Here is a 12,232-nt window from a genome sequence, read left to right on the forward strand (position 1 = left end):
AACCCACTCTCCAATATTCCAAACTCAACCAAAAATAAAATTTTACTTGACGTCTAATGACCCTGTCATAAATATAATAGGTATGGATGAAAAGAATAAATTTAAAATGTCTAATAATATTAGTAGACCAAAATCTGCGTAGTTTAATCTCAGGGTATCAAAACTATGTTGTTTTAAGCTTAAGCTTAAAAGATATGTAATGGACATATCATCAATGAGTATGAATGAAAAGAAGAGATTCAGTTACATAATTTTAGGGACAAAAGTTTTAAGTTTATAAATAAATCTTGTTAATGGTTGCCCCTAAAGCATTTGTTAATGGACTATTTTTTTAAAGCATTTATACCACAGTTATGAGAAATATAAGAACAAAAAACTTTCAAAAAAAACTATTACAAAAATTAATTACTTTTTTTTCTTTTCCTATAAAAATATTTTCTAAACTAATGCTCCTTAAGGCATCCATTAATGATTCCAAAATTAGAGGATACCATTCTTCAAGTAATCTTAAATTCGAGGCAATTCAGCCTATGGTTTCATAAAACTAGTAATCATTATGTTATGACAAATAAAATAAAAGAGATCAGTTAAAAAGCAAAACAAAACATACAATGTAACAAGCCATGTTCTAGACTATGCACAACATTCTTCACTTTTTTTTTCAATAAAAGCCATATTCCCCAGAGGGGGGGGGGGGGGGGGGGGGGGGGGTTGATATATCTAGTTTTCGACACCAAAAATGACTTGTCAATATGACATATTTCCTTAAGGGTTTTTTTTTTTTTTTTGGTTTTAACATATCTAGTTTTCTACAACAAAAGCAATACTTTCAAGTTCATAACAAATGGAAATAAAGCACCATATAATAACGGATTCATTTACTCAAATACAAAAACGACTTGTCAATATGAATCTAAAAAAGATGACTGCCAACTAGTAACTTCAACTTACTGATTTTCGATGTTTACCCATCCAGTAAAACTAAGCTTTCCAGACTACCCCAATTCTTCATAATGTTCATTCTTTTGACAAGACTACCCCAATTATTCATTCTTTGCTAGTCTATGAAATATTTAATAGTTAGTACCGATAGCATAAATTGAGGACTAAAAATAACAAAAAATCAAAATCAATACCGTACATCTAGGAAATTAGTACTGATAGCATAACATCATACAGGTAATTTAGCTAGGCTCAGAATTACATGCTCCAAAACAAAGGAAGAAAGTATAATCCTCAAAAAGAAATGTAATCCTCTGCTGAATATGAATATTCTACATTATGACTAAAACACAACTGCCCGCTAATATCATCCTCTAATTTAATTGCAGATTGGTCCGCTCTTGACCAAAAAATCAACCCATCATGATGGCACTACATACAAAAGAAGAACAGTGTAAGATTCAATCATTTAAACCTAAGGAATTGTATTAACAGTCACAGAAGTGCTTAAAATGCTTCCAAAATCCAACTAGCTAGATGGACAAAATAAAGAAGAGCAAAGCTAACGAGTGCTAAATTAAGAAAATGCAAAGAGGTGATCTTACTGTAAGTTGAAGTATCAATTTGCTCAGGAAGCTCCTTTATGTCCACCTCGAACCTTGATTGAACCTGGAAAACATCAAAGTCTGAAATTAATATGCGCTTTAAAAAGAAAAATTGATTCCACCTGTATTCAGCAAAAAAATCACCTGATTAAGAACATCGGAGTCAGATGTAGATGAGACAAATGTAATTGCAAGCCCCTTAGTCCCAAATCTACCAGCCCTGCCCACCTGTGAAAAACAGAACCCAAGGGGATAGAGGGGGAAAAGTCAGCTCCAAACTAGTGACAATACTAACAAACATATGCAGATCAAATTAAAGTATTCAAATGAAACAAGTACCCTGTGCAGGTATGTATCAGCAGAATCTGGCATATCATAGTTGATGACTATGTTAACACGCTCTATATCAATCCCTCTTCCTACCAAATCTGTTGCCACAAGAATTCTTGATTGTCCCTCCTTGAAATTCTTATAACGTTTCAACCTGAATAGACATACCATACAGAATCAGAAATTGAATTATCAATTTATTATCATTTATAAATTATGTGTTTATCCAATTGAATTCTGAAATCGTGAGGCTAAGCTTCTGATCATTCAGCTGGCTAGATAAAATTATGGCGGAACAAGAAAATAAAACATATGGAAAGAACACAAGTACATGGAGGGTGAGGTCATGGGTTCCAAAGCAATTGGGCGAGGTTGTGGGTTCAAAAGCCATTGGGCGCATAACTTACCAATAAAAAACTATTTACCAAAAAGGTAGGTGAGGCCTAGAAACAACATACAGAGCCAAAGCTATCAATAAGTTTTAACAGAAACGACTAATCCTAACTTTTAATGGTCAAGAAACTCAAAGTTACCATTCCACTATTCTTGAACAACTTAATGTAGCTATCCCTACCACTTCACGTCCCAAGCCTGTTGTCCATTCTCATTCGATCATAGCCAGAGAGCAAGTTAAAATAGAAAAACTTGCTTTGGGTTTAGGGATAATTAGGCTAGAACTGATTGCTCAAAATATTATTCCAATACGCCGAAATGTGCAGTTGGGTAGCACATACGCAAAGCAAGTGTTCTATTGTGACACTAGCGCACAGGCACTAGTGCACACACTCACAGACATGCACCAAATCACCCATTCTCCCACTTGTAAAATGCTAACCTAGAGCCATACAAGCTAATCAAAATTGAGTTGCAGTAAGTTTGATATACAGGCATTGATAACCATCTAATTTATCACTCTCTGCACAATAAGGGAATAAAATAAGCAATGAAATAGATAAAATGGCTTCAGATTAAGATTAGGCATATGTTCAACGACAACCAAAGAATCAGGAGCCTCAACTAAGCATCAAGGATCTGCTGCAAAAGCGTACAATTATTCTAGGCCAGCTTAAAAAATCCAAAAATGAATATTCAAAAACAAAACTATGCAAAACACAAGCAGAAGTGGAGTGGAGTACTTCGCTCTATGCCCTACAGGCTTTCATAATAATAATAATAGTAATGGTACCAGCCAACCCCCTCCCCTTTCTCTCTCTTCTCTTTTCAAAAGCCTTCCTGGTAGAACCAAAGTAAAGTTTCTAAGTAGAAAAGAAAAAAGGTTTCTTCCTAAAGCCACACTCACCAACACTAACACACCCATGCACACATACAAGCACCAAATAATTCCTTCTCCCACTTGTTAAAATGCTCTCCTAGAGCTGTTAGACATCAAGTTACTATACAAGCGCTCATACAAATTGAGTTTCAGCCAAATTTGAGACACAGGCATTGACAACCATCTAAGCTATCACCCTCTGCACGATTAAGGGAATAACATAAGTAATATAATGGACAAGAAAGGTTGAAGTTAAGGTTAGGAAATGGACATATTTAAAGACATAAACAAACAAGCAGGAACCCCAATATAGCATCAAGGATGAGTTGTAAATGCTTAATTACTTATAGTTATTCTAGACCAATTTTTTTCTTTTGATAAGTATTCTAGACCAACTTAAATAATCCAAATACCAAACAATTTAATTTTTATAAGGAAATTTTATTGAGAAGGATGAACACCACCCAGTACACAATGTGTACTCAGCTGGTAAAATCAAGAAAAAAAAATGCAAAACAAATTAGTAGAGTGAAGATTTTATAAGATTCCTACAGACCATAAATGAAGCAAGATCAAAATCTTTTTTTTGACCTCACAAACAGAGGCTTGTACAGATTATCTAACCATCCCATTCAATATATAGTGACAAATAATGAGCCATAACTCAGCATATAGTTTAAAAATTCAATGCACTAATGGATAATGCATTGGTACTTTCCATAATGAAGTGAATCCAAGCAACAGAAGACAAACCTCTCCTCCTGTGCCATTCCTGAATGGATACAGATAGAGGGGAAATTACACTCGGTAAGTAATTTGTTCAGCTCAGCAGCTCTGGTCACACTCTTGACAAAAATGACAACCTGATTGAAATCCAATGCATCAAGAAGGTCATTCAATTTGCGGTTTTTCTCTGCCTCCTTCAATAAAATGTAGTGCTGCACAGAGAGACAATGAAAATGTGCATTACTTGAATGAGCAAGAGACAGTCAACTGATGAAACAAAAATATTGCAAAAATAATTAAAAAAAGCATCAAAGATACCTGTACAAGACCGTGAAGAGTCAACTTGGTCTCATCATCAACATAAATTTCCATTGGCTGAAAAAAACAAGTGTCAATATAAAGTGCATCAAAATACCATATTCTACAGCAACCAAAACTCAACAACAATAGATAAACAAATAACTGGCAATCCAAAAAGTCAATCCTTCTGAACTATGATGTATTGATTTAACTTACTCATCTCTCAAATAATAGAAATATCCAGCTACTACCCAAGAAATAAGAAGTTGAACCAATATCCTCACTAAGGCCCCACAAACACAATCACTCAACCACACATAACCAAACGGATCAAGAAAAGTTGTTATGCCCAAAGAAAAGTTCTGACTAGAAGTAGGAAAAACTAAAAATATTGCAAGTACTACAACTACAAATTCATTCCCTTGCCAATGACAAAGCAAATTGAAACCCAAGCCACAAAACCACACACTTGACACAACCAACAAGGCAATGACATGACATTTATAAATACAAAGAATATCATAACTTTATGATGCCTTATCACACCTCTTGCATAAATTTTTTGCAAACAGGGCGGATCTCTTTACTGAGAGTTGCTGAAAACATCATAACTTGCTTGTCATGAGGAGTCATCTTGAAGATCTCCTGCACATCTCTCCTCATGTCTGTAAAACATACCAGAACATGGACAACAGAAGGCTTAAAATAAGAAAATTATTATCGCAAACAATGCAATACACTGTAAAGAGAACAAGAGAATTGCAAAGTATCAGATTTCAAAACTAATTCACAAAAACAAGGGGATAAAAGGAAGAAGAATAAGAAGACCATACCCAGTGATTCTAGCATCTTATCACACTCGTCAAGAATAAAATGCCTCACATTCTTCAATCCAAGATCTTTATCCCTTGCCAGCGCCAATATTCTTCCAGGTGTTCCAACAACAATATGAGGACATTCATTTTTCAGCATATCCTTGTGAATCCTGATATTGACACCACCATAGAAGACAGCAACCCTTATATCAGGCAAATAGGTACTGAACCTCTCAAATTCATGACAGATCTGTGGAAGATAAAAACAAAACAAAAAAGGACACAAGAATATTAGGCAACAGAAATACAATATTGAAAATATGACAGCTTACAATGTTGAGATATATGCACATGCAAATAACTCGTTCAAATGGTAAACCACCATCCTCGGACATTTTTAATCTATCAAAATCATTCCACATACCTGATAAGCTAGTTCTCTTGTGTGGCAAAGAACAAGAGCAGCAACTTGACCAGCAACAGGTTCAATCTGCTGAAGACTGGATAGAACAAAGACAGCAGTTTTCCCCATACCAGATTTCGCTTGACAGATGACATCCATTCCTAATATAGCTTGTGGGATGCACTCATGTTGCACTAATGAAGACCAAAGAAAATTGTAGGAGACGAATCCTCAGTAAGTATAAATGACCTTCCAGATCCTTTAAATGGAAAGGCTATCAAACCAGTTTTCTGGCCCAAATCATGAATATGGAAGTAGTAATTACCTGCATGAGATATAAAGCAGAAAAAGAAAAAGTCAAACTCAGGCCAGCATGAGCCACAAGTAACATGCAAGATTAGAAGATGCAAGCATGAAAGAAACCAGAAGAACAAGCAGGCCTACACTACAGTCGACTAACTAGTCCCAATCACAATAACCACCACCAACAAAATAAAAAGCCCGATGCCAACACACACAAACATCATATTTCACAGGTAAATTACAGGCAGTAGTAAGGTTCATTTGTAACAACATCAAAGCGTTAGTCCTCAGATACTGTTCCTCAGAAAACTAATCAAGGTCGGCCAAATGTATTCTTCTCCGAGCAAAATTCATTTTGAAGGGGGGAAAAAATACTAAACAAGGCTTTATCGAATCACAAAGAACATTTTTGGTTTCCACCAGAATAGAAAATATGGTACTGGAAATAATTAACTGTTCTGTTACAATTTGGAGCTACAAAAATATATCCAGTAAAAACCACAATATCATTTAAAATATGCTCTTTCTATATAAAAGAGAAATAAAAAAACATATATATATTTCCTATGTTCCGCAAAGAAAGAGTTGAAAAAACAGGTTACGAGTAATTTGATCAAGAGAGTCCAAAAATTGAGTAAGCTCCCAAATAACCCAAGGTGGAAAAGGCACAAAAAAAGGATTCAAAATTAAACCAAGATGATATAGCCAGACTGAGCGAAACTGCAAGAAATAGACAAGCAGCGTATGTGCAAGATAGGAAAGAAAAACCAAATTTGAAGAAACATCATGAATATACTTAGATCTACATCTACCATCCAAGTTCTCCCCAGAAGACAATTTTTGAAAGTTCAGTACAATTCCAACAAGTTGCCATAATATATTAATTTTGCCCATTGAGATATGATGAAAAGATTGGTTAGAAGTTTGCCTTCTGATGGATGTTCAAATCCCGAATCCACAATAGCTCGAAGAAGCTCTGGTTTCAACAGGAAGTCTCTGAATCCAGAACTGTGAATCCCAACATAGCCCCTACATCACATTAAAGTTGACAATCAGTACAAAAGATTGCCCACAGATATAGAATTCAACAAATTATCTAGATGCATATGGATTTTCCCATACCAAAATTGAACCGTCCAGCACATTACAATCACAAAATCAACTAGCAGTACCAAAATATGCACAATTTAACACTCCAAAAGCATATGGGCAAATTTATTTTTTCTAACACAACAGGACAGCCTAGCAACAGCTGCAATAGCCAGATGGACCTTTAAGACATGACCGCTAGAGTAACATCAAATGAAATATTAATGTACTAGAACGTCGGTTAAAACTCACTAAATCAGATCCTTGGAAATTTTGGTAACTTTGCTGAGCAAATGACACTTCCAACATCCAAAACCCAACAATAAATGAAGCCAGAAAAGTCCAAGACTTGGAAGACCAAAACATTCCGGTACTAGAACGACAAAAGGAGAGAATATACTATCCACTCAACTACGACGTTTTTGCCGTTACCAAGAATTCCCAAAATAAGTATCTATCAGCTGTGCAGCAAGTGAAACTGAAAAGCATTACTTCACACCCACTTTAGCACACCATTTGTTCCTTCCCCAAAATAAAAACCCCCAAAATGGCAAAAACCTCAATCCCATCTAACCTAAAACCACACCAAAAACCCTAAATACCATTTTTCCTCTTCCAACTTCTCTGCACTCACTGAGGCTTGCTCTACCACTTGATAGTAGTCCAGGTAAGTTTTCCATCTTCGTAAAGTAAGAACAGTAACAATAGATAATAAATAAATAAATAAAAAACCACAAACTTTTACTCAGGTAATAACCCATCAGACACAAAGCTTTCAGTTTCTTAGTTTTCTCATTATCCAAACATAAAAATAGCACTTTCAAACAAATATACAAACATGGGTCATTTTCTTTCCCTTTCAAATTACATATCCCATTAATTTTCTCAGCAACCAAACAGGGAATTGCAAATATACCTCTTGGCAGAATCAGAGACGGGTTTGGCGGAGGCGGAGTCGAGGGCTTTCGGGTCATCGTCTTCGAAGTCCACTAGCTCTTCCTCGTACTCGTTGTCCTTCACTTCGCCCATCTTCTTCCTACACACACAAACAAACAAACACACACAAATTCAAATCAAATTTCTAGGGTTTCCAGAGAAAAAAAAAAAGCTTAATTAAATTTGAAAAGCAACGTTGAAATAGTGAATTTTGCTGACCTTTTTAGCTCTGAGAGAGAAAGATAAGAGGGTTTTAGTTTAGGGTTTTGGAGAATATTGAGAATGGAAGAGCGACTGAGAATTCTGTGAAATTAAACCAAAATAATAATAATAATAATAATAATAAATTTTTAAAAATAAATTTAGAAAATTTTTTTATAAGAGAAAGAGACCCTGGATCTAGGTCTAGGGTTCGAGAGAGGAGAAGGAGAAAGAAGGGTTTGGGAGAGTGGAGGATATATATAGAAAGGTGGGGTGAAGGGTGAATTTGACGAAATTGGCCTCTGATTTCACTTTATCTTCGTTTACGTTTTTTCGTCTTTTGGATAGGATTCCTTACTCCTTTTATCTTTCAAATGCCCATTTGGTACTTTTTTTTTTTCACTTTTTTTTTTTTTTTTGAAAATTTAGCACTATTAGTTTACCTTCTATATGTAAGATTAACATAAACAAATGCATGAACTTTGTATAATATTATACAATGTTATGCAAATGTGCCCAATAAATGTAAACTAATAATTATCCATCCTCTTATTGGTTAAAAAATCACTCATTTTAAAAAAAATTGTAAAAAATAAATAAATAAACTACATCAAATGAATTTGGATAATTCAAATATGACTTGTTTATAATAGATTCTTTTATGGTTTTCTGTAATTGTGCTTTTTTTTAATTTAGAAACAATAATTGTGCTTGTTTCCTTCAAACTAATATAATGTTCATATGATGAACAACTTAATTAAGAATTATAATATAAACTAGAGAAAAATATTTTAACCATACAATTAAATTATATAGAAAATTATAGGGGATTATATAATTTACTAATGTTTTTAATAAAGGAGGGTCACTTGACACCAAGAGAATTTAGCTACTTATGACAAATAACCTTAAGACACAACTAGTAAAAATTAGCACCCTTGAAAATCATTATCATTATTATGATCATATTTGACACCATATTATCACACATTTTTAAGAGAGATTTCTCTAACAGGAGTTGCTTTTAGGCTCAACTAGTTTGATGGTGTAAGTGTGCATGGAATTTCAATTTCATAAATGAACTAATTGAGGATTTTTCTTTAAAAAATTAATATATAATATAGAAATTTACTCAATAGTTAACTAGCTATTCACATGGATGACGTTAATACTTTTATGAAGTGCTTAAACACCTATCGTGCTTAGTCATGTCAGTTCATCAACTTGGAAAAGTTTGGGTGGGGGGGGCGGGGGGAGGGGGTTCCCTTTGAAGTAGAACACTAAAATTTTCTAAAGCAAGTTAAAAACCAATTGACACTAATTAAGCTACATTATGGGGTCAAATATTAGGGGCTCCTTAAGTTAAAACTAGTGGTTGGAAAAGTAAAAAACTATAGTAGGTAGGCTACACTTACTAAATTAGTGGCCTAGGCCACCTCAATTGATACTACATTAGCCTTTCAATTCCCAAAAGCATGTGTGAATATATGGATGTTATATTTAGGGGATTATGGTGTAAGTCAAAGTAAATAGTCCTCCAACCATCTCGTACCTTTGGTATGGTCATCTGTATGTAAGCTGTTGGTTGAAGGAGAAAAGGTTTTAGGCTTTTTTTCTTTACAAACAATATAGCAATGCTTGCCAAACTTACTTGGTATGCTATCACGTAAGGATAACTCATGTTAGAATCCTATTAGCAAAATATAGGTTGGGAAGTAACTAGTTGAGGAAAAGTTCAACAAAGAAAGCACCATGGATGTGGAGAAGTTTGGAGAGGGTTAAGTCATTGTTGTCAAAAGGAACTTACCGCCTAGTTCAGAATGGGGACCTAGTTTGGGAGGATCCTTGGATCTTAGACATCCTAAATTTTGTTCATAATTTGTGCTCACTTACTTGGAGCAACCATTGTTTGGTGGTATCTCAACTGATGAATAACAAGAAGTCCGGTTAAGATGAAATTAGCTTGAACTTATGGTTTAATGAAGCCACAACTTCAACCATCAAGAAAATCACATTACGGCACATAGTTTAAGTGGATAGGTCTATTGATAGATATGGACAAATACTAATGATGGTTATCTAACCATTATTAAGTTAGCATACAAAGAGGTGGCAAACATTGTTACTTCAAGCCATCCAAATTCCGTAAAGGGTAGAATCTAGAAGACAAAGCTTCATGATAGACTAAAGATGCATCTCTGGCGTATAGCTTTAGATTTATTGCCCACTAAAGATAAATTAGTAGGGTACGTCCTCGTTTTGTGTACATGAGCAAGAATCCTTCATACACCTGTTTTAGCAATTTCAAGTAGCCATAGCAATGTGGTTTGGTAGTTGTTAGGGAATTAGAGTGGACAACATTTAGGTAAAGAATTCAATTTCATTAATAGGAATCTTGTTGCCACCCCAAAAGAGAGCAGGATGATGAGCGAAAAGAAGAATTGGCATTGGTAGGAACCCTAAGATAAAAAGAGAGCATCCTCCAACAAAACATTCAAAACTACAAAAGGAGGGAAGTTAGAACCAAAAAATCCAAACACTCTATTACAAATAATTCCAAGTGTGAGAAAATAGAATTTTGGTGCAACATGAGGGGTCTTCCTGGGATAAAGAAAGTCTGGTTAGAGGGTTGAGAAAAATATTTAAGGACTATTGGAATATGTGAAATAACAACATCGTTGATCTTTCCCTAAGATGCGGTATTGGGAAGGATTGTTCCACCATTCCCATGGTTGCCAAGGATTGGTAAGGGACATTGGGATTTGTATAAAAGCAAACACTAAAATTTATTCCCAAGCTAAAGCATTGACAATTTTGTGGGTTGTTCAATAGATAGTATCCTATATATAAGTTATGACCTTGAGAAAGTTTAAGTGGAAGGCAATTCCAAAATCTCTATAGAGGCTTTAGTTGAACAAGCTGATGGAGAATTGCAAGTTGCTTATCTGAAGTTAGGTACAACTCTTAGTTTGTTCCTTCAAATGGTTTGATAAAAATGCAAATTGTGCTCCCATGAATTAGTAGGGAGGTCTTTGAAGAACCTTTTCACTAGATATTTTGATGGTTATAATGGGTTTCAAACCTTTGACAACACAACTTTGAAGAACGTGTGTAATGGATTTTCTTTGTTAGGGTTCGTTTGGATACCGCTTATTTTGCTGAAAACTGAAAACACTGTAACAAAAAATTTTTAAATGTGTAAATAGTGATGTGAGACTAATTTTTAATTAAAGTTTGGTGAAAGAAGATGTTTGTAGGTCCTGTGAACAGTACACGAGACCCACTGACAGTACCTTTCTAGTGAAATGTGTGGACGTTCAAAATGGTAGTGGGTCCCATGCACAGTGCACGGGATCCATTGGCAGGGCTGTGTTCCATGTGAAACCAACTTCTAGTAAAAAAAAAAAATGAAGGAAACGTGAAAACTCAAAACGCTGACGTGAAACCTCTTAATCCAAATGCTCACTTAGTCCTCTTGTCTTTATATTTTGGGGGTATTCCATTTGTAAAGGGTTTCTATCTCTAGGTTGCGTTTGGATATTTACATTTAGATTTTAAATCAATAGATTTGAAATATCTTGATTCCAAATTTATTAATTATTAAATTATTTGTTTGGATGTCTTTTATATATAGGAGGATTTGAAATTTATAATTTTAAAATTATTGTTTGGATACTTAGATTTGGATTTGAATTTTAAATAAATATAAATTTTTTTTGAACTGTAAACTATCTGGTTTTTTAATATTAAGTTATTTGACTTATTTTAATCAAATAACTTTACATTTATTTATGTGCTTTGATTCCAATTTTGCACTTTTATTCATGTGTTTTTGAAATAATTTAATTATTAATGTAATGATTGTACTTATGACCCAACAGTTGAATTAGTAAACTATCGTATCATTTCTTTGATTGTTCAATCTACATAACAATTTTGATAACTATCACAATTCCAACTACTGATGTCCCAACATTGTCAATCTCTTGACATTTCGAACGTGGGTTATTGTGTTGATCCTGTGTGATCTTTTAGCTTTTGTAATCCAATTTTGGTATATGACAGAACAATATTCTCAAAAGTAAATTAATAAAAGAGAATATTAGTCTTTTCAAATAAAAATATGGCTAAAATGCAAATTGCTCCCTCTAAATTTGATTGAAGTTTATTTTAATTCTTAAATTTTACTTTTGATAAATTGAGCCTTCTAAATTTCAACTTTATTTAATTTAGACATTCGGTCAAATTCTGTTAAAAAATTATTGTTAAATATGCAATTAACTAATGAAAAAAAATCTCACATAATATC

General features: G+C 34.0%; 1 protein-coding gene across 1 annotated transcript; it reads right to left on the reverse strand.

The window, feature by feature from the left end:
- Positions 1-1,070: 1,070 nt before the first annotated feature.
- LOC142636012 (DEAD-box ATP-dependent RNA helicase 15-like) lies at positions 1,071-8,160 on the reverse strand. Its single transcript, XM_075810072.1, has 12 exons — positions 7,942-8,160; positions 7,703-7,822; positions 6,626-6,726; positions 5,416-5,588; positions 5,010-5,241; positions 4,723-4,841; positions 4,195-4,251; positions 3,904-4,088; positions 1,887-2,031; positions 1,692-1,775; positions 1,548-1,611; positions 1,071-1,374 (listed from the first exon to the last, which is right to left on the reverse strand). Exons 2-12 carry the CDS (start codon positions 7,813-7,815, stop codon positions 1,364-1,366), a joined length of 1,284 nt encoding a protein of 427 aa, XP_075666187.1. The 5' UTR covers positions 7,816-7,822; positions 7,942-8,160; the 3' UTR covers positions 1,071-1,363.
- Between the last annotated feature and the right edge of the window lie 4,072 nt (positions 8,161-12,232).

Source organism: Castanea sativa, chromosome 5 (genome assembly GCF_040712315.1).
Source record: "Castanea sativa cultivar Marrone di Chiusa Pesio chromosome 5, ASM4071231v1".
Classification (NCBI taxonomy): domain Eukaryota; kingdom Viridiplantae; phylum Streptophyta; class Magnoliopsida; order Fagales; family Fagaceae; genus Castanea; species Castanea sativa.